Source organism: Balaenoptera musculus, chromosome 14, assembly GCF_009873245.2.
Source record: "Balaenoptera musculus isolate JJ_BM4_2016_0621 chromosome 14, mBalMus1.pri.v3, whole genome shotgun sequence".
NCBI classification, from domain to species: domain Eukaryota; kingdom Metazoa; phylum Chordata; class Mammalia; order Artiodactyla; family Balaenopteridae; genus Balaenoptera; species Balaenoptera musculus.
In genome coordinates this window covers 48136743-48160213 of record NC_045798.1, presented here as the reverse complement: position 1 = coordinate 48160213, position 23471 = coordinate 48136743, and the positions used below count along the sequence as shown (strand labels likewise).

Here is a 23471-nt window from a genome sequence, read left to right as displayed (position 1 = left end):
GAGAAAAGCATGTGAAAACAGCTGGCCCCAGTCGTCTCCCAGTAACCCTTGGCGTGTCCACGGCTGTTGTTGGCCTCATCCTCTGCGGTCTCCAGCAGCTTGTCCGTACAATGAAGGTACTAAACCGACAGTCACCTTCCCCTGCGTGGGTACTGATCATTCATTGCCTTTCTGCTTCTCGGTGCTTCGGCCTTTTTCATTCTGCCAAGCAGCCAAAGTCTAGACTGCTGGGGGTAACTTCCAGCTGCGTTTCTGGAGAATGGTAGGGTTGGCGGGGGCGGGGGTCGGGGTGCGGAGGACACGGCAGGGGATGCTCCCCGCCTGCCTTTCCCAGCTTCGTTTGCCTGTGGCACTCTCAAGAGATGGGCACCAAACAGGTCTCTTTTGTGTCCTGTAGTAGCAACTCCAGTGCTAACAGGGTCGGGGGAGACGGGAGAGTGCCCGACATGACGACTGAGAAAGATTCCTGAGCTCGCTGCGTTCCTCCAGGGCGCCCTTCGGGCAGGCCCTGGGCAGCGAAGGAGTGCGGGCGCGCGGTGGCGCCCGGGCGAGGGTGCAGGGCCCCCGAACGGTCGGACGGGGGAGCGAGAGCTAAAGCTTGCGGAGCGCGCCGAGCCGCCTGCGCCGCGGCCAGACCGGGGAGCCGACGCCGAACGGAGCCAGCCGGACTACAGGGGGCGGAAGCCGAGAGGGAGGCGGGACGGGGCGGGACGGGGCGGGGCGGGGCGGGTGGTGCAGGGGAGGCGGGGGCGGAGGCGGGGGCGGTGTCTCCCCGAGCTGCGCAGGCGTCGCTCGCACCTTGTTGATTAGTCAGTGCTGGGAACGCTGCTATGGCGTTTCTCAGACCCGCGGCTCCTCCTCACACGCTCCAGGCGGAGGGAAGGAGGGGTAAAAGAAGGAGGAGGCGAGCGGGCGGCCGCCGCAGCTGCAGACCCGGGGCCAGAGGAGGAGGCGGAGCGGGAGCCGCCGCATACACCCCGGCCGCCGCCGCCCGCCGCCGCCGCCGCCGGGTTGCTGCGAGTCCTCTCCGGGCTTGAGGGCACGCGGGGCGCCCCGGCCATGTCCCGCAGCGGCAGCTGAGCCGGCCGCGGGCCCCCCTCCCTCCCCGCCGCCGCAGCCGCCGCGCCCCCGGGCTGCCTGCGGCCAGAGTGCCCGGCGCCTTCCGCGCGCCCCAGACCGCAAGTGCGAGCAGCGGCGGCCGCCGAGGCGCGGGTGGTGCAGGCGGCGGCGGCGGGAGCGCGGGGACGGAGGAGGCGGAGAAGATGGACCCGGCGCCCTCGCTGGGCTGCAGCCTCAAGGATGTGAAGTGGAGCTCGGTGGCCGTTCCGCTGGACCTGCTGGTCAGCACTTACCGACTGCCCCAGATCGCGCGGCTGGACAGCGGTGAGTCCCCGCCCGCGGACCGCAGCCTCGGCGCGTCTCTGCACGCGTGTGCCCGGGAGGGTGGGACCCGGTGGGGAGTGGGCTGCCCGCCCCCCAGCGTTGGACTTGGCTCGAGCGGCTGCCGCAGCCCTGGCACGTCGCTCTCAACTCCCCCCAGCAGCAGCGAGAGGTGTGAAAATCAGAGCCCTAGTAGTATAATTTAAAAGGACGCAAAAAAAAAAAAAAATCAACATAAGGGAAGCCTCTGCAGATAGTAATCTTGGAGGCGAGCTGTCCCTCCTCACCCGCCTGTAAGAATTACTCAACCTGGGAAACCCTGTATGAGTTATCTTAGGCAACTTTCTTACAAAATAATTGTGCTTTGGGTGGCACCTTTATTTTGGATACTCTCCTACCCCTCCGCCACAAGAAGGAACAGATTTTAGGGGAAAGGCTCCTGGGTGACCAAAAGGGATCACATTTCTCGGAGACCTTTTATTACAGCTTGTCTGTTTTGTTTAACTGAAGAGAAAGTAATTTAGGGCTGTGTGTAGAAAATGTTTTTAGCAGAGGTGATGGTATGCTTAAGGTTAATTATTAGCTTAGCGCCTTTCTAGCCTGGAAAAAAATTGAAAATACACCAAAACCTCTATTGACTTGGAACGTGAGCTCGGAACTAAGAAATGCTTGTGTTTCCTGAAATTGACAACCAGAAACCAACCAAACGTCTCCCAGCTGTTTGTTCTGCAGGTTGACATCTGCAAACAAGTAGATGGATGTGCATACTGTCAAGCGAATAGATACCTTTCAGTTTGAGAGTTCTGACATGTAAGGTGGCAGTTTAGGTGTGTTTTGTCCTTTGTGTTTTGGTAATAACTTCAGTTGATTTTGGCTTCGTGCGATTTCAGGCTGTTTGCAGAAACAGGCTTGCTTCTGCTGTGGGGCTGCTAGAAGCACCTGGGCGCAGGCTGGCGGGCAAGCAGATAGAGCTGTGGTCACACAGGCCAAGTCAGAACAGCACTGAGCAGGAAGATGTCATTTCAAGTCACAAGGACTTGGGTTACTCCTTTTGTGGAGTACAGGAGTGAGTAACATGAGACGTGTAAACGTCCAAAGGCATTTTTGTTCCCGGTCTTTTCTGCGGGGTTAGATCAGACATTTGAAGTAATGATGTGAAAAATAAAGGCAGGAAAGTTCATGAACGCTGGAAAACAGTCTTGGCGTGCGTGTTAGCCTTGTTTGATTGGTGGTGGTAGTGGTGGGCTTTGGGAATAAACTAAGAGTTTTAAAAGTAGTAATGAAGTGCACGTGAGTTCAGGGAGGGTCAGGTGGTGTGTTGAGGCATTTCTGCTTAGAGTGGGCGTGCTTTAAATATGCGTCTATAGATCTGAATCAGAGAGAGAGAGAGAGAGAGAGAGTGTGTGTGTGTGTGTGTGTGCTGACAGTGTTTCATTTACTCTTACACCATGCAAAATTGTGTATATTGGAAGGTTATGTGAGTCCTCACCTTTTCCTACCGTCTCTCATCTCTGCACACTTCCCCAGAACTTACTAGCTAGGTAGTGAGCATTGGTGTGTGTGGTGTAAAAGTCACCCAAAAGTTTCATTCAACTGAAAGTTTAAAGAGGCTGAATACCAGTTGCAGAGGTATTAGCTTTATTATCCACTTTCCTCTCTCCGCCATTCATAAAAAGGGTCTGAATGAGCAGTGTACTCATCCCACACTTCTTTTTAAAATTAGGACGTGGGTAGCAAGTCTTAACAGCGTGTCCTTTCAAGCTGTGGAATGGATTTTGATCACTACGTGTAATTCCAATTCTTTATTGTAAGTTTTCTCTTATTCCCGCTTGAGAATCACAGTGGCATACACAAATTTGGAATCATAGCCAAATGCTGCTTTATACCTTGCTTCTTTCGCTTAATCCCATCGTATTTAATTTTTTTTTTTTTTTAAGCTGCATGATGTTCCATGGGAAGATGGCTGTATATCTAGTCCCCTGCAGTGGACATCAAGTGGCTTCATTTTTTACAACTGTTAAGTTGTGATGTAATGAATACTCTTGTACATAAATCTGTTTGTTTGGGTTAGTATGTATTCCTTCCCTGCTGAGTAAGCATGTAGATCCGTTTTAAGTCCTTGGTACACATTGTCAAATTGCTTTAGAGCTTGTACTCATTTATACACAAATGAGAATTGTGGGAGTACCAGTGTCCCTACAGCCTTAAAATAATAAGTATTTTACAAACAACCAAAAAAAAAAAAAAAAAATCTGCTAATTTGAAGGGGGAAGTAGTGTTAGATTACCAATTACTTTTGGATAGATTTTAAAAGAACTGATGATAGATTCCATGCTTATGTTTTAAAATGTTTCACAGCAATGCTTAGAACATGTTAAGGATATGCCACCATGCTGTATGTGAAATTCGTGCAGTCGTCATTCTGTGTATGTCCTTTTGCCAGTTTTAGTACTGCAGGTACAGTTTATACACGCACACCCTATACTTAGACATGAAAGGTAGTCATTTTCCAAATCACTTGTTTTCAAAGAGGTTAAAGAAATTGAAAAACATAACAGTAGTTGACATTATGTCAAGAGAAAACTGTTGGCTATTTTAAGCAATCATTAAAACCATTAAACATCTGATTTCATAACTGTCGATTATTGAAGGCCTACTATGTGCTGGTACATTTCTAAGTGCTTGATGTATTTTGTCTCATCCTTAGCACCCCATTTTAAGGACTTTGCGAGCCTTGAGATTTAGAGAAATAGGGCGACATACCTAGTAAATGGTGGACTGATTTTCAGCTGACTTTCCGATTCTAAAGACGCCTTTTATCTCAAACTGTACTACCTCCTTCTACTAAATGGGAGTAGATTTAGAGTAGGTCTAACGTCTGCTCTAAATAGCCCCACTGTCTCTCTGAGAGCTTGAGGACAGGAAAGTCAATATTTTTAAAAGAGTGTAGACATCGAATTAAGCGCCGGCCTCATCCATCATATCTAGACGATTTTCTGCTTCCTAAAGGAGTGGCTGAAAAGAGGTAAGGGGCAGAGGAGAAGAGAGCACAGAATCTGAGAAAGAAGGAAAAAAGCGGAGTCTGAGGGCTTAGGGTATGTAGATGTGTCTGTTGACATTACTCCTTAGGACATTTGCCACGTTTAACATACTAACTACACAATAAGTAAGAGCTTTCCAGTTCTTTGCCTCATGCATGTCACTAATGAAATGCCAGTCAGACGCATTCAGTATTCCATCCCCAGTGGCAAAATTTGTCATCGTATAAGATAAATACAAAATTAGTGAGCCTTTATGGTATGGTCTCATGAGTCTTTCTGGAGACTAAAAGGAAAGTACTCCAGCGGTTCTCCTTAGGAGTGAGATACATCTCTTCAGCCAGTGTCTAATCCCCGTCAGCAATGCAGTTAAGATCGGATATCTAACTTCATCATCAATCTTAGAAACTTGGCTGCAGAACCAGGTTCAACAAATGTGTTTATGACCAAGAAGAGGGTGGAGAGAATGCTAATCCTCACCCCATCATCAACCCATCCTTGCTCAAAGCTAGGTAGGTGGGGAAATTGTTCTTTCTCTGTCTCTTCAATATTTTGTCTTGGAAGGGCTCTGAAGGGTTGTTCTACAGCAGTGTTCTTACAACTTTTTTTTCTTGTAGTGCCTAAGAATTCTGTAAAACCCTATACCCTAAGCACGTTTTTAAGTTCATTGCTAAAACTTTTCATCCTAAGTTTAAATAGTTGCAAAGGATATCATTTTTCAGCATACTGTAAATGTTGACTTTTAAAATTGTTACATCATTCAAAAAACTCTGTAGTGGGATCTATATTTAATTCCCAGTATCATTCATTTTTAAAAATGCAGGAGTAAGTTCTTAACAGTAAAATTCTTACATCTTTCCTTTTTCTCCTTAAATTCATATTTCCATTTCCCTTCCCCTACAGAATTCTATCCCAATGTAATATAGTTTTTTTGTTTGTTCGTTTGTTTTGGTAGAAGGAAGGATTTATTACTTGCAGTACATAAAGAGAACACTGGAGATCTTTCCCAAAGCAGTGTCTCCCAATGTAATATACTTTTATGCATGAAAGTGTCTTATTGATCACTCTGTCTTATGTAACAAAAAAGAGTATAAATTGAAATGTAGTATTTTGTATTTCTTTTGGCCATAAGGCTCTTTTTATTTAAATATTTCAGGTTGTTTAAAACAAACAAGTAGAAATTACCTGTCTTAGAGAAGGAGTTACCCAAATGCTGGAGACTTGACTCCTCAACAGGCATCAGCGTTTTTATTTGTTCCTTTGTTAGTCGCCCTGAGCCCTGTGTTCATTACCCTGGGGTAATGAAGATTAGAAAGATCTGGTGAAGGTGATGTAGATGCATTGCTTTTGTAAAGTGAGAGAAGGACCTTTGCGAAGGGGAGGTGATGAAGGACAGCTTCCCTTCGTCAGGAGATAGATGTCCCTCCATCCCAGTCTTGGTTTCAGGCAGATCAGTTTTCAGACAAGAGAATATTTGGAAGTTGGGGATTTAGAAATTGACTCACTTATAGCTGTGATGGTGAACCCCTTGGGAAGTGTTGGCTTTGCTTCAGACACATATCCCAGTTCAAAGAATGCTGGTCTAGAGCAGTGAAAGGTGAGCTTATGGTCCTGTCTGCTGAAAGAAAGAAGAAGACCAAGGCTGCATGAACTGCCAGGGAGAGAGAAATAAAGATGGTGGGCGTTGGAGGCAGCTGCGTATAAATTAGCAGCAGTCTGTCCCTCCTAGCTTTGCGGAGGAATCAGAGTTGACTCTAAGCCCCAGGTGTGTTGGGACTGTGGGAGCTTTGGTATTTGCTTTCTGCTGAGCTGCTTCTCTAACTTTACCATGTAAGTGCCAGGGGGTCTGATGGTGCAGAAACAAGGTGGACACTCAGATGGCAGTGAGGGTCCACGTGGCTGTTTGCAAATGTCAAAGGTGTTTATAGATTCAAGTTTTATCTTTGAAATTAATGTAAATTCCCAAAATCTGCTCCGTGACTGGTGTTACTTTAATATATATTAAAAATTTTTTTCTCAAGTAACTTAATCTAAGTCTTTTTCCGGGAAGATGTGCTATGCTAATCTTTGGTTTCATTTCCCTTGGCATTCTAAATTGTAAGAGGATACATATGCCCCAGGTGAGACAGTTGCTTAAAGGATGCTGGATTTGGAGCCTAGAAACCTCCGTTCAGTTACATGCATTGCTATTTCTTAGCCATGTGATCTTGGGCAGTCTCTTAATCCGTTTGATTGGTATTAAAGTTTTCTCATGCAGAAAAAAAAATGTACATTATACTTACCCATGAATCTCATAGTTATTCATTAATCTGTTTATTCAATAAGCTAATATTTATTAAGGCCCTACTATGTGTCAAACCCTGTTATAGGTATCGGGACAGTAGCACGGAACAAATCAGACAAAAACCTCTGTCCTCATGCAGCCTACAATCTTATGTATCTACTTACTATGATAGTTAAGTGCAATAATATATGTGAATACATGTGTATTTTATTATTTTTTTTAGTTAATGTATTGGTTTTTGGCCGCACCACGTGGCTTGCAGGATCTTAGTTCCCCCACCAGGGATCCAACCTGTGCCCCCTGTGGTGGAAGCTTGGAGTCTTAACCACTGGGCTGCCAGGGAAGTCCCAATACATATGTATTTTAAAACAATGTATATGTAAGATTGACATAGTGCAGGCTCAGACCAGTTGATGGGGAGGCTTCAGAAGCCTCCCCTTCTGTTGCCTATCATTTAGGCAACAGAAGCCCAGTGAATAATAAATAGATTTTGCTATCCTTACAGATAAAGAAGCTGAGGGAAACGTTCTGTGTGACTTTAGTCCATTTCCTTCTGAGTATTCCAGGTTATTGACTTAGTAATACACAGGTTATAAAAAGGTGGTGTAAGGTCTTTATCAGAGAGAAAGTCTTGTAAACTAACTCAACCAAGATTGGGTTTGGGAGAGACGGGAAGTTAGTTTTAACTTTAGGTTTTAATTTAATCCAGAACCACATGTGAGCCTGACCTAGTGATACTGAGACACTGGAATCTTTTTTTAGTACATTCTCATCGATGCTTTTATCGGACTGATGATGATTTTCAGAGCACCTATAGTTGGAGAACTGTTAGCAGGAAAGAAGTGCCTAGTATGATGTTATACACAAGGTGGGTTATGAAGAAAGTCTCTTGAATATTCTTTTATATACCATATACTTTTACTTTCTTCTCGTTGTCACGTATTCTAGTTGGCCATGCCTAAAAATTATGAAAAAAGAATAGGAGAGGACCTTGTGGAGGACAGTGGACGGAGGTAAACATTTAGACCCACAAGACGAGATTTGGACATGGCTCCTTGAATGCTCTTGCTTTTCAAGTAAGATGGCTGTTTTGAAAGTCTTAAATGAGTATCCACATGACCAGTAAAAAAAAATCTTAAGATGCTCAGTTCATCTGTAAAAAGAAAACTGGTTTGACCATTGTGATCAACTGCATCATAGTTTAAAGAGAGAGTATTTTAGTCTCTTTACCTCATTTGGCTGCCTTGTTGAAATAGCAAGTTCTAGTAGACCAGCTTGTAAACTCGTTTATTTTTGTTTGAGATTCTTGAGGTATCTGTCTTTTCACTTACTAAGCTGCAGTTCTAGGAAGACTCATAAACTCCCTCTCGTTTTCAGCAGGGCTATCAATCTTAAGAAGACCAGCTATTATATGCAACTTGAAAAATAACTTTTATTGCTGGTTTATGTATTATTTTGTCATACTTGACAAAATATACCTGCTAAAATATTTTTTAAATCTCATGGGATTAACTCCTCTTTTAGATGACATTTCCACATGAAGATGCTCCCCCCACATCTCAGCCTCCACCCCTGTTCCCAGTTTCACAAGATTGTTTACTCGAATTTCAGGTTAAAGGTATTTAGGGTAATTTTTACTGTTTCCCAGCTTCTAAGCACAATGCCTGGTACATAGGAGGCATTCAGTAAGAATGTAATAAATGAATAAGCAAATCTCAGTATTAAAATTTTTAAGGTCCAAATTATCGGTATTACTAAAGCTATGACCTCTGCTAGTCTGACATAGAATTTCACGCTTGCTCCACTTGAGATAAGGTGGTAGGTCCTAAAATTAGCAGTAGGAAAAATAGAGACTGGTAGAGCATCATGATGAAATAATGATTCTTAGGGTCATTAGTTATCAATATTGTAAATAAGTTATTTCTAGAAATTACAACTCATTTTTTCAGATTTTTTTGCTTTCTTACTAGTTCTTTCATTTTGAAATTAAGACGCCTTCTTTACATACTACATGTAGCTATGTCATTGAGTTTTTAATCTTATATCACCTAGAATACCATAAATCTTTGGAACTAGTCAACTCTTAAAACAATAAAGAAAAACCCGATTGGATAGTCAGCTAGCCATTTAACTATCCATTGTCTCATCTTCTCAGGGCACCAGGGATTTTACTTCTAAGCGAAACAAGCCACTTGGTTTAAGTAGTGTTACAAAACTACAACTGCTAATTTGGTACAGTTGTCATCTTCCTAGAATAGCCCCAAGATTGACTTGAAACTGTAGTGTCTTAATCCCAGACAATGAGTTTCCTTTTCTGCCATTGCAGGAGTATTACATAGTGGTAAAATAAAAAGGAAGAACCAATATTCCTGAGCCCTTTTCTAGTTCTGGGGATGAATTACTTTATATATACTTATAGGACAAGTCATTTTAATTGATTCTGCTACTTCTTAAACCTACTTTGAAGTATTTAAATACCACTTGGGCTTTGATGACTTGAATGGTTGTTTAATAAATATCAAGTTATTGAATTCAAAATGCAATGTGAAGTCTCATAGTTATGAAGCTAGTTGTTATTCAGGCTAATATTTAACGTGTACAGTAAGTTACTACGATTAGCCCTGGTTATAGCTTAGAGAGGAATGTAATTGTGAGCAGTGCTTATGTTTGTATCCTTGTGAAGATTTAAAATAGGTTATGTTCTGTTGTTTTTTTCCACTCAGTAGAGAAAAATTTCCTTGGTCAGATTTTTTTTTCAAGGTGACAGTTTTCTCAATACCAGACTTTAAGATGTTAGAAATGAAAATTTGCTCTTGATAATTAGTTCACATTGACAGTATTTTCCTCCTAGCAGAGAACCAGATTCAAATATCCAAAAGTAACTGGAAAAGGGTAAATATTTACTTTTCTATTTTTAAACATATCTGTTACCTTGTAGGTAATTAGGAAGCACTGGTTATAAGAGATTTTTGTCATCCATTCAAAAAAACGTTAATGAAATGCCAGAGGAAGCTCACTTGAATAACTCCAGGCCATCCATCTATGCAGACGCTATACTCAGTGACTGATATTCACTTTGAATTGCCACTCTCTTCCTTTAGCAGCAATGGGCAAGTAGGGAATGGCTGGAATCAAGGACCTAACATCTATCTATTCCATTGTCATTCCTGGTCCCCAGTAGCTTGTGCTATGAAATCTTCAGTTTGTTTCAGGTTAACATTTAATGTAATGCCGGATCCATTTTTGCCTTGGACCACTGACCCGCAAAATCAGTCAAGCACCAGACCCAAGTTAAAAACAATTCAATTAGTTATGCCTAAAGAGAGCGAGAGCTCTAGAAGGTTCAGATTACTTATTTAAAAATAATAAAGAACATAAAGCTTCATTAAGATATTCTGCTGTTATTTTTTCCTGTTTATTTTGGTCCAGTCTTTGGTCTGTTAAGAGGAAGGGAGCCACTGAGAGTAGACAGGATCAAGAGAAAAATTTTCACAAGCTCAGCATGGCCAGGTACCTCAGTTTAGGTTAATTTCAACTGTGTGTAACAGGGACCAAAAAAAAAAAAAAGTGGAAATTTCTTTTTCATATAACAAAAGTCTAAAGGAACACGGTCCAGGATGATAGGGCAGATCCACAGAGTCAAGGACCCAGGCTCCTCATGTCTTTCTGCTCTGTCATCCTCAAGAGGTAGTTTTGACTTTATGGTTCTCGGTGGCTGCTAGAGCTCCAGCGATCGTGTCTGCATCCCAGACAGGAGGAAGGGAAAAAGGGTATGTTTTACTGCACCGCACTTACATCTCATTGGTCAGGACTTACACACTCCTATATGGGCAGGAAGGCAAAGAACTGGAGTCTTAACTGGGCACAGTGCCCAGGGTTTTTTATTGCAGGAGAGGTGAGCAATGAATATTGGGAGCCGCCTAGCAGCTTTTTGCTATTCAGATTTTTGCTTTGATGCCTTTTCTTTAATTTTTTCCTCCTATTCAAAACTTACTAAAATAGTCATGTCTTGTAAATAACTAGTAAGAACCTCCTGTATAGCACAGGGAACTCTACTCAATACTCTGTAATGACCTATATGGGAATAGAATGTAAAAAAGAGTGGATATATGTATATGTATAACTGATTGACTTTGCTGTACAGCCGAAACTAACACAACATTGTAAATCAACTGTACTCCAATAAAAATTAATTTTAAAATAAATAAATAAAGGTACTGTGCATCTTAAGAAAAAAACAAAAGTCATGCTTTGGGCCCTAATTCCTTGACATCTCCTTGTTCAGGTTCTTCCTTAGCTAAGAGAGTAGGAACTTCTTGCCCCAACTTACTTTTCTCTCTTCATCCTTGAGCTAAAACCTTAAAGCGGTTCTATTTAAGAGGCCCCTTATTAGAGGTGGAAGTACTTTATCAGTAAGCCATGAAAAGTTTTATACTCTTAAGAAATTGTTGTTAGAAGGCACTCTCACATTCTTTTTTGGTTTGTCTACTTCTCAGGTTTTGCCCCTAACCTGATATACACAATGGGGATAGTTGTCCAACTTTTTTTTTTTTTTTTTGGCTGCATTGGGTGTTTGTTGCTGCGCGCGGGCTTTCTCTAGTTGCGGCGAGTCGGGGCTACTCTTCGTTGCGGTGAGCGGACTTCTCATTGCAGTGGCTTCTCTTGTTGCGGAGCATGGGCTCTAGGCGTGCAGGCTTCAGTAGTTGTGGCTCGCAGGGTTCAGTAGCTGTGGCTTGCGGGCTCTAGAGCACAGGCTCAGTAGTTATGGCGCACGGGCTTAGTTGCTCCGCGGCATGTGGGATCTTCCCGGACCAGGGCTCAAATCTGTGTCCCCTGCATTGGCAGGCGGATTCTTAACCACTGCACTACCAGGGAAGCCGTGTCCAATTTTTTAAAGGTGCTTTTTTTCCTGCTCTATTTCTTTTGCCAGAGAGGCTTGGCGGGTTTTTTTTTTAAAAACATACTTACTATTTCCCCCCCAGATATCATTGTAATAGAGAATTTGGAAAATGTAGACAGAAAATGACAGAAATGAATATCAGTGTTAATTCCAGAGGTTATATAATTTGTTATGTAACCTTTTTTTTTTTTAAATTTTATTTATTTATTTTGGGCCGCGTTGGGCCTTCGTTGCTGTGCGCAGGCTTTCTCTAGTTGCGGCAAGTGGGGGCTACTTTTCGTTGCTGTGCCGGCTCACGGGCTCTAGAGCGCAGGCTCAGTAGTTGTGGCGCATGGGCTTAGTTGCTCCGTGGCATGTGGTATCTTCCCGGACCAGGGCTCGAACCCGTGTCCCCTGCATTGGCAGGCGGATTCTTAACCACTGCGCCACCAGGAAAGTCCTGTAACCATTATTAACATTTTCCTATTATGCAGGCATGCCATGTAAATGGAGAATATATATAAAAGTGAGACCAAGCTATATGTAAAACTTTTAAAATTTTGCATTATATCATGAGCATTTTCTTTCATTATTAATATTCTTTGAAAATAAAATTGTCATGACTGAATGTGATTCTTCTATTACCAATTAACCATTATTTATTTGACTATTTTCCACTTGTTAGACATTTAGTTGTTTTGAGTGTTATGTTTTTGAGGCTATCTTTATGCTTAAATTTGTCAGTTTTATACATCATTTCATTATTTGGGATTCCTGGAAGTGGGATTAAACAAATTTTATTTTATTTTTTTAGATTGTTGATGTGTATTGCTAAATTGTATCTGGGAAAGTTTGTACCATTAACAATGAATGAGTAATATCATTGTGCATCATTGAATATCATAGGTGTTTTTCAGTCTTTGCTAATTCAGATAATTTAAAAATTGGCACTTTTTCTAATTTGTATTGGTTTGATGACTAGTAGAATAAATTCAATAATTTTATCATATTTGTGAATTTTATGAGTTCTTTGTTTAGTTTTTTGGTAGAGTTTTTTTTAAAGCTTCTGTAATAAAAATGAAATCCTAGTGTCCTTTATTCTTGGTTTTTCTGCAGGATGTTTATAAATAATCTCCAGGTTTCAGGTGGGCTTAATCACTTTATAAACTTCTGTTCTATTTTTTCCAGTTAATGTTCATAAATAGGTATTACCTCTTTCTGAAATTGAATAAGTGTGGTTAATTTACTTTTCTTCATCAAGTTGGATATTGGATTTAAATGTTATGTTCAGTGTTGCATTGTGGCCAGTCAATAATCTCATGAAAATCTTGATAAAACCATGTTGTGTGTTCCTAACTATAGTTATACATACAGAATTTGAATTCATGTCATGGAGAGTTCCCACTGGTACGTCATTGTTGACAAATTCCTGTGCATTGCATAAAACTAAGCTGACAAACTAGGTTCATCACTATTCGGTCTTAAAGGCTAAGAATGAATAGACAAGTTTATAGAAATATTTCATTATTTTTACATGTAATCTATAATGAACCCTGAAGTGCTGCATTTAGGGCAGTTAGAGTTTTCTATTCCATTTCCTATTCTCTCTCTTGTAAGCGTTGGGTTTTGGCAAATTGAGAGCCTGTTGAAGCTTAGAATCTGAGTGCTGATGTGAGAGAATAAATACTAGAGATTCACAGATAACTTCAAGACCAGGAGAGAAGCAAATGTGATAGTTTGAATGTCGTTTCATTTCCTCTGTTGAATATCTGTGCAAATGTCGACTTTGATGTAGTAATGTTTAAGAAGAAGGGAACCGGAGATAAGAGAAGGAAAGCCCGGTTTAATTCTTTCTACGTATAGACAGTGATTGATGGAGGAATAAAATACATATCCCACTGCCAACTTGGCACCTGAGGACTCTATAAATAGTTGTCTTTATCAGAGGCTTGAGGTGACAGTTGCTGAAAGCACAGTACAAGATGACTTTAAGAGAATCTTTTAGCGCCAAAGAAGAAGCCTCAAATTAACTTCACAGGGGATCAAGTGGCTCATGAATTGTACTTGCCCGTCCCCCCAGTCTTCTGTCTTTTTTCTTGACTCTGTTGGGAAGATATCAATCTGAGCAGGTTATATACAGTTGAATACAGTAGCTATCTGAGGAGTTTCGTGCTAATGGACACTAGAGGGGGAGGGAAGAGGAGAAATATATGAACTAAGTTATAAATACCATGTATAGTCTATTTAGTTTTTTAAATCGTCACAATGAAACAAAACTTCATTTCTCCCAATTATAAACATCATGTATTCACAATTAAAAATTTGAATGCATGGAAATATTCTAAAACTAAAGATAATCTGAGGTCCCACCATCCTAAGATAACTAGGTGACTGTCCTCTCTCGCATCCTCTATTCTCTTTCTCTCTTACACTCTTATAATTTTACAGAAACGAGGCATTTTATCTACCGCTTTTGTTTTTTGTTTTTTTACTTTCTCCCTTCACATCAACCCCCATTCCTCCAATCCAACCCTGCCTACCCACACAATCCACTTTAATAATACAGGAGTATCTTTCATATTTCCTCTATGCTCATATAATTCTGCATTGACGTTAGATATACAGTCCTCCCTCAGCATCTGCAGGGGATTGGTTCCAAAACCCCCACAGATACCAAAATCTGTGGATGCTCAAGTCCACATAGTAAAATGGCCGTAGTACAGTGGCCCTCTGTATCCATGGGTTCTGCGTCCATGGATCCAACCAACCTTGATTCGAAGACAATACTGAAACAAAATTCTGTCATTGCTTTTTAAAGACAGGATTATATTATACATACTTGTATGTTATACATACTTCTTGGCTTCTTGTTTATATCACTCATGGGAATCTTTCTAAATCATCTGGTGTAAAACAAATTCATTTTTGTTAACAGCTGCATAATAGTCCATGGTACGGGTATACTCATTCTTCTGTTGATTTGTGTTCAACTTGTTTCTAGTTATTGGTCTCTATTAATTATACTTCACTAAACCTCCATGTACATAATGTTGTTAATTTGTTCATTATTTCTATAAAAGTCTGTGGTTTCTCTCACATATCTTTTACTTCTCCCCCAAAACACCTTTGATGGCATTGTCTTCCTGATTCTCTTAATCTCACATGCAAGGACCAAAATGAAATCTTTTTAGAAAAAATTATTTAGGGAAAGTGGGTCTTCTATCCCAGTTTCAGAACCCAATTCACAGAAGTGGAACCGATTTAACAGCAGTTGCCCAAATGCTGTCCAAAAAGTCGGTAACAATTCTCATTTCCATCACTGATGTATGAGAATACCATTTCTGCAAATCTGTGACAACCATTAGATGTTATAAAGTTTAAAAGAAATATTTGCCAGCCTAATGGACATAAAATGAGATCTAACTGCTATGTTAATTTGCATTTGCCTGACCATTAGTGATTTTTGTGCCCTTTTAATATGTGTATCACGTAGACTCGCTCTTCTGCAAATTGACATATTTTTTGCTGCTTTTTCTGTTGTCATTTTATTCTTGCCAATTTCTACGTGCTGTTTATAAATTATAGAGATTTTTTTTATTTACATTTACCTTATCTGTTGACTTTGTTTATATTATATGTATCCATTCAAGAGTTTAAAATTTTTACTTAGACAAGTGTCTTCTTTTTTTCTTTTTAGAAATTTCATGTAATGTCTGAAACATTTATATTAACATAATTCCATACAAATAACCTAATGAAAGTTTAGTATTAGTTGTTTTCTTTGTTTGTTTGTTTTTTTATACTGCAGGTTCTTATTAGTCATCAATTTTATACACATCAGTGTATACATGTCAATCCCAATCGCCCAATTCATCACACCACCATCCCCACCCCACCGCGGTTTCCCCCCTTGGTGTCCATACGTTTGTTCTCTACATCTGTGTCTCAACTTCTGCCCTGCAAACTGGCTCATCTGTACCATTTTTCTAGGTTCCACATACATGCATTAATATACGATATTTGTTTTTGTCTTTCTGACTTACTTCACTCTGTATGACAGTCTCTAGGTCCGTCCACGTCTCAACAAAAGACTCAGTTTCGTTCCTTTTTATGGCTGAGTAATATTCCATTGTATATATGTGCCACATCTTTTTTATCCATTCATCTGTCGATGGGCATTTAGGTTGCCTCCATGACCTGGCTATTGTAAATAGTGCTGCAATGAACATGGGGGTGCATGTGTCTTTTTGAATTATGGTTTTCTCTTGGGTATATGCCCAGTAGTGGGATTGCTGGATCATATGGTAATTCTATTTTTAGTTTTTTAAGGAACCTCCATACTGTTCTCCATAGTGGCTGTATCAATTTACATTCCCACCAACAGTGCAAGAGGGTTCCCTTTTCTCCACACCCCCTCCAGCGTTTGTTGTTTGTAGATTTTCTGATGATGCCCATTCTAACTGGTGTGAGGTGATACCTCATTGTGGTTTTGATTTGCGTTTCTCTAATAATTAGTGATGTTGAGCAGCTTTTCATGTGCTTCTTGGCCATCTGTATGTCTTCTTTGGAGAAATGTCTCATTAGGTCTTCTGCGCATTTTTGGATTGGGTTGTTTGTTCTTTTACTATTGAGCTGCATGAGCTGTTTATATATTTTGGAGATTAATCCTTTGTCTGTTGATTCGTTTGCAAATATTTTCCCCCATTCTGAGGGTTGTCTTTTTGTCTTGTTTATGGTTTCCTTTGCTGTGCAAAAGCTTTGAAGTTTCATTAGGTCCCATTTGTTTATTTTTGTTTTTATTTCCATTACTCTAGGAGGTGGATTAAAAAAGATCTTGCTGTGATTTATGTCAAAGAGTGTTCTTCCTATGTTTTCCTCTAAGAGTTTTATAGTGTCCGGTCTTACATTTAGGTCTCGAATCCATTTTGAGTTTATTTTTGTGTATGGTGTTAGGGAGTGTTCTAATTTCATTCTTTTACATGTAGCTGTCCAGTTTTCCCAGCACCACTTACTGAAGAGACTGTCTTTTCTCCATTGTATATCTTTGCCTCCTTTGTCATAGATTAGTTGACCATAGGTGTGTGGGTTTATCTCTGGGCTTTCTATCTTGTTCCATTGATATATGTTTCTCTTTTGTGCCAGTACCATATTGTCTTCATTACTGTAGCTTTGTAGTATAGTCTGAAGTCAGGGAGTCTGATTCCTCCAGCTCCGTTTTTTTCCCTCAAGACTGCTTTGGCTATTTGGGGTCTTTTGTGTCTCCTTACAAATTTTAAGATTTTTTGTTCTAGTTCTGTAAAAAATGCCATTGGTAATTTAATGGGGATTGCATTGAATCTATTGGATTTGATGGGGATTCCATTGAATCTATTGGATTGCAATAGATTACTTTGGGTAGTATAGTCATTTTCACAATGTTGATTCTTCCAATCCAAGAACATGGTATATCTCTCCATCTGTTGGTATCATCTTTAATTTCTTTCATCAGTGTCTTATAGTTTTCTGCATACAGGTCTTTTGTCTCCCTAGGTAGGTTTATTCCTAGGTATTTTATTCTTTTTGTTGCAATGGTAAATGGGAGTGTTTCCATAATTTCTCTTTCAGATTTTTCATCATTAGTGTATAGGAGTGCAAGGGATTTCTGTGCATTAATTTTGTATCTTGCAACTTTACCATATTCATTAATTAGCTCTAGCAGTTTTCTGGTGGCAGTTTTAGGATTCTCTATGTATAGTATCATGTCATCTGCAAACAGTGACAGTTTTTCTTCTTCTTTTCCAATTTGTATTCCTTTTATTTCTTTTTCTTCTCTGACTGCTGTGGCTAGGACTTCCAAAACTATGTTGAATAATAGTGGTGAGAGTGGACATCCTTGCCTTGTTCCTGATCTTAGAGGAAATGCTTTCAGTTTTTCACCATTGAGAATGATGTTTGCTGTGGGTTTGTCATACATGGCCTTTATTATGTTGAGGGAGGTTCCCTCTATGCCCACTTTCTGGAGAGTTTTTATCATAAATGGGTGTTGAATTTTGTTAAAAGCTTTTTCTGCATCTATTGAGATGATCATATGGTTTTTATTCTTCAATTTGTTAATATGGTGTATCACATTGATTGATTTGCATATATTGAAGAATCCTTGCATCCCTGGGATAAATCCCACTTGATCGTGGTGTATGATCCTTTTAATGTGTTGTTGGATTCTGTTTGCTAGTATTTTGTTGAGGATTTTTGCATCTATATTCATCAGTGATATTGGTCTGTAATTTTCTTTTTTTTTTGTAGTATCTTTGTCTGGTTTTGGTATCAGGGTGATAGTGGCCTCATAGAATGAGTTTGGGAGTGTTCCTTCCTCTGCACTTTTTTGGAAGAGTTTGAGAAGGACAGGTGTTAGCTCTTCTCTAAATGTTTGATAGAATTCACCTGTGAAGCCATCTGGTCCTGACTTTTGTTTGTTGGAGGATTTTTAATCACAGTTTCAATTTCATTACGTGTGATTGGTCTGTTCATATTTTCTATTTTTCCTGGTTCAGTCTTGGGAGGTTATACCTTTCTAAGAATTTGTCCATTTCTTCCAGGTTGTCCATTTTATTGGCATAGATTTGCTTGTAGTAGTCTCTTAGGATGCTTTGTATTTCTGCGGTGTCCTTTGTAACTTCTCCTTTTTCTTTTCTAATTTTATTGATTTGAGTCCTCTCCTTCTTTTTCTTGATGAGTCTGGCTAAAGGTTTCTCAATTTTGTTTGTCTTCTCAAAGAACCAGCTTTTAGTTTTATTGATCTTTGCTGTTGTTTTCTTTGTTTCTATTTCATTTATTTCTACTCTGATCTTTATGATTTCTTTCCTTCTGCTAATTTTGGGTTTTGTTTTTTCTTCTTTCTCTAGTTCCTTTAGGTGTAAGGTTAGATTGTTTACTTGAGATTTTTCCTGTTTCCTGAGGTAGGCTTGTATAGCTATAAACTTCCCTCTTAGAACAGCTTTTGCTGCATCCCATAGGTTTTGGATCGTCGTGTTTTCATTGTCATTTGTCTCTAGGTATTTTTTGATTTCCTCTTTGATTTCTTCAGTGATCTCTTGGTTATTTAGTAACGTATTGTTTAGCCTCCATGTGTTTGTGTTTTTTACGTTTTTTCCCTGTAATTCATTTCTAATCTCATAGCGTTGTGGTCAGAAAAGATGCTTGATATGATTTCAATTTTCTTAAATTTACTGAGGCTTGATTTGTGTCCCAAGATGTGATCTATCCTGGAGAATGTTCTGTGCGCACTTGAGAAGAAAGTGTAATCTGCTGTTTTTGGATGGAATGTCCTATAAATATCAATTAAATCTATCTGGTCTATTGTGTCATTTAAAGTTTCTGTTTCCTTATTTATTTTCATTTTGGATGATCTGTCCATTGGTGTAAGTGAGGTGTTAAAGTCCCCCACTATTATTGTGTTACTGTCGATTTCCTCTTTTATAGCTGTTAGCACTTGCCTTATGTATTGAGGTGCTCCTATGTTGGGTGCGTATATATTTATAATTGTTATATCTTCTTCCTGGATTGATCCCTTGATCATTATGTAGTGTCCTTCCTTGTCTCTTGTAACCTTCTTTATTTTAAAGTCTATTTTATCTGATATGAGTATAGCTACTCCAGCTTTCTTTTGATTTCCATTTGCATGGAATATCTTTTTCCATCCCCTCACTTTCAGTCTGTATGTGTCCCTAGGTCTGAAGTGGATCTCTTGTAGACAGCATCTATATGGGTCTTGTTTTTGTATGCATTCAGCCAGCCTGTGTCTTTTGGTTGGAGCATTTAATCCACTCACGTTTAAGGTAATTATCAATATGTATGTTCCTATTACCATTTTCTTAATTGTTATGGGTCTATTTTTGTAGGTCCTTTTCTTCTCTTGTGTTTCCCACTTAGAGAAGTTCCTTTAGCATTTGTTGTAGAGCTGGTTTGGTGGTGCTGAATTCTCTTAGCTTTTGCTTGTCTGTAAAGCTTTTGATTTCTCCATCAAATCTGAATGAGATCCTTGCCGGGTAGAGTAATCTTGGTTGTAGGTTCTTCCCTGTCATCACTTTAAGTATATCATGCCAATCCCTTCTGGCTTGCAGAGTTTCTGCTGAGAAATCAGCTGTTAACCTTATGGGAGTTCCCTTATATGTTATTTGTCATTTTTCCCTTGCTGCTTTCAATAATTTTTCTTTGTTTTTAATTTTTGGCAATTTGATTACTGTGTGTCTCGGCGTGTTTCTCCTTAGGTTTATCCTGTATGGGACTCTCTGCGCTTCCTGGACTTGGGTGGCTATTTCCTTTCCCATGTTAGGGAAGTTTTCAACTATAATCTCTTCAAATATTTTCTCTGATCCTATCTCTTTCTCTTCTCCTTCTGGGACCCCTATAATGCGAATGTTGTTGCGTTTAATGTTATCCCAGAGGTCTCTTAGGCTGTCTTCATTTCTTTTCATTCTTTTTTCTTTATTCTGTTCCACAGCAGTGAATTCCACCATTCTGTCTTCCAGGTCAGTCATCCGTTCTTCTGTCTCAGTTATTATGCTATTGATTCCTTCTAGTGTAGTTTTCATTTCATTTATTGTATTGTTCATCTCTGTTTGTTTGTTCTTTAACTCTTCTAGGTCTTTGTTAAACATTTCTTGCATCTTCTCGATCTTTGCCTCCATTCTTTTTCCGAGGTCCTGGATCATCTTCACTATCATTATTCTGAATTCTTTTTCTGGAAGGTTGCCTATCTCCACTTCATTTAGTTATTTTTCTGGGGTTTTATCTTGTTCATTCATCTGGTATATAGCCCTCTGCCTTTTCATCTTGTCTGCCTTTCTGTGAATGTGGTTTTTGTTCCGCAGGCTGCAGGATTGTAGTTTTTCTTGCTTCTGCTGTCTGCCCTCTGGTGGATGATGCTATCTAAGAGGCTTGATGGGAGGGACTGGTGGTGGGTAGAGCTGCCTGTTGCTCTGGTGGGCAGAGCTCAGTAAAACTTTAATCCACTTGACCATTGATGGGTGGGTCTGGGTTCCCTCCCTGTTGGTTGTTTGGCCTGAGGCAACCCAACAGTGGAGCCTACCTGGGCTCTTTGATGGGGCTGATGACATACTTTGGAGGGCCAAGGAGTACTTCCCAGAACTTCTGCTGCCAGTGTCCTTGTCCCCATGGTGAAACGGAGCCACCCCCTGCCTCTGCAGGAGACCCTCCAACGCTAGCGGGTAGGTCTCGTTCAGTCTCCCCTGGGGTCACTGCTCCTTCCCCTGGGTCCCGATGCGCACACTGCTTTGTGTGTGCTCTCCAAGAGTGGAGTCTCTGTTTCCCCCAGTCCTGTCGAAGTCCTGCAATCATTTCACACTAGGCTTTAAAGTCTGATTCTCTAGGAATTCTTCCTCCCATTGCCAGACCTCCAGGTTGGGAAGCCTGACATGGGGCTCAGAACCTTCTCTCCGGTGGGTGGACTTCTGTGGTATAAGTGTTCTCCAGTCTGTGAGTCACCCACCCAGCAGTTATGGGATTTGATTTCACTGTGATTGCGCCCCTCCTACCATCTCATTGTGGCTTCTCCTTTGTCTTTGGATGTGGGGTATCTTTTTTGGTGAGTTCCAGTGTCTTCCTGTTGATGATTGTCCAGCAGCTCGTTGTGATTCTGGTGTTCTCGCAAGAGGGAGTGAGAGCACGTCCTTCTACTCCGCCATCTTGTTTCCTCTTAGGCAAGTGTCTTTCTCCTGTGTTTTCACTTTTGGCTGAGAAAGTGACTCCTAGATTATATATGCATTTTCTTAGATATTTCAGGAAGATTTAAAAACAATTTTTTTTAATTTAAGTCTTTAGTCCATCTGGAATTAAATTTGCATATGACGTAAGATTTTTATTTTCTTTCAGACTGTTGTGCCAGCCCATTTATTCAAAAGTATGCTTACTAAATTGAATATCGTTGTCAAATTTTTGTTTTTTAACAGTAGAAAAAACACACTTCATCCACACCTGTCTTTTAGGGATTGCCTTGGGCTGTGATGTAAAAACATGTAGCTTAATGAAATCTGAAAACAGATTTTTTTTAAAATTCTTTTTTTAATTCTTTTTATTAAAAAGAAGTTGTGGCTAGAGCTGTCCCTAACCTTGATTTACTCTTCTTTTCCAATAGCTGTGGGAGGCCTGAGATCTTTTTTCTAAAGAAAATTTTAATTCATTTTAAAGCCAGTGCTACCCTGTTGAGTCTGGGAAATGATAGTAACTTGTTAAATGCCTTCTGGAAGCATAGTCCAGATGCTTTGGCAATAAGTTGTCTCCAGGGAAGAATTCGTTTTAAAATGATATTGTACTAAGCTGGTGTGTGTATGTGTGTGTGTGTGTGTGTGTGTGTGTAAAAGAGAGAGTATGTGCCTTGCAAAATTTCAGAAGCATTTGCAAGTTGTGCTCATCTTTTTAACTATTTCATCAATTGAAAGTATATTTACCCCATTATTTTTTGGACAAGGAGCGCACTTCACATACTATTCTTAATGTATATCTGTGTTTATTGCTTAAAAATCCCATTATGACCCACATCTGTTTATTTTTAAAGGCTTAAAGTAAATTTCTCTTAATGTTTTCCTTACCTCCCTGCAAATCGTGGTTGGCATTGTCTTCCTGATTCCTCTTAATTTCACATGCAAGGAGCAAAATTAAATCTTTTTAGGAAAAACATAGGGAAATGTGGACCTGATATCTCAATGTCCCAGACTTTCTGCTTAAAAAAAGGAGAAATAAGTGTGAGAAGAGAACTCATACAGAGATCATTCTTTGAGACTTTTTCTACTGTAAGACCTTTGTGCAGAACGACAACAAAGTCTCAATCGTGCATTCCATAAAGTCCTCCAAACTTTATGAAGTTGAAGTTGGGTGTGTTTAAAAGTGTCATCACTTCTCTTTTTAGGTGTCTTTCTGAGCCATCTGAGAGCCAGGATCCTGTCTTCTCTTTCCATTGTACATTTCACAGGGTCTAGTAGGACCACCGGATGTCCACCAGATGGATCAGAAATCCTGTCGTGAGTGACTCTGCCACAGAGCTCTCTGGACACTCAAGCTTATCCCTAAAGTATTTGCAAGCTCCACCCCCGGACACACACAGGTGTACATACTCTGTTCTTCACCTTCTGACCTTTTAGCAAGTTCTGGGCATGGAAAGAAGTGGTAACTGGTTTGTTACCTTATTTGGAAAAGGGGGTTTTGCAGATGTAATTAACAGTTTTGAGATGAAATCTTCCTGGATTACACGAGTGTGCTCTAAGTTCACTGACACCTGTCATTCGAAGAGAAAGGCAGAGGGGGGTTTGAGACAGATGGAAGAGGAGGGAGAGATTAGAGTGATAGAGCCACAAGCCGGGGTGTTCCTGAAGCCGCCAGAAGCTGCAAGAGGCAGCGAACAGAATCTCCCCTAGAGCCTCCCGAGGAAGCGCAGGCTTGCCGACAGCTTGATTTTGGACTTTTGGCCTCCAGAGCTGTGAGAAGAAATTTCTGTTGTTTTAAGGCACTCAATTTGTGGAAATTTATTATGGCAGCCAGAGGAAACTACATATATACACACACATGCACATAAGCACACATACATATGTAAACACACACACAAATTTTGCTGGCCTATAGTTAAATAAAGTGTCAGATGATTTTTTTAACATCAGAAGTTATAAATGTGTCATCTCCTTTTCTGGAGTTTCCCAGTGATAGAGTTTACCCTAACATCCCTCAGTAGGCTGATGGATAGATAAGTGGGATTATGGAATGTGGTTTTCACAGTGTGTTTGCTGAGCAGCTGTGGATCACACGCCCGCTGTCTTACAAGCACAGTACCAAGTGCCAGGAACGTGAAGGTGAGTACGTGCAGTCCTGATGCTCAGGGAGTTCAGAGGCCCACTGGGCAGGT

At 40.4% G+C, this 23471-nt stretch overlaps 1 protein-coding gene across 3 annotated transcripts in view; it reads left to right on the top strand.

The window, feature by feature from the left end:
- Positions 1-850: 850 nt before the first annotated feature.
- Positions 851-23471, top strand: part of GAREM1 (GRB2 associated regulator of MAPK1 subtype 1) — a 211630-nt gene continuing 189009 nt past the window's right edge. For all 3 annotated transcript variants that reach the window (XM_036822954.1, XM_036822953.1, XM_036822952.1), the window contains exon 1: positions 851-1383. In XM_036822954.1, the coding sequence (XP_036678849.1) occupies positions 1263-1383 (121 nt within the window). In that variant the 5' untranslated portion in view covers positions 851-1262. The remainder of the gene's footprint in view (positions 1384-23471) is intronic.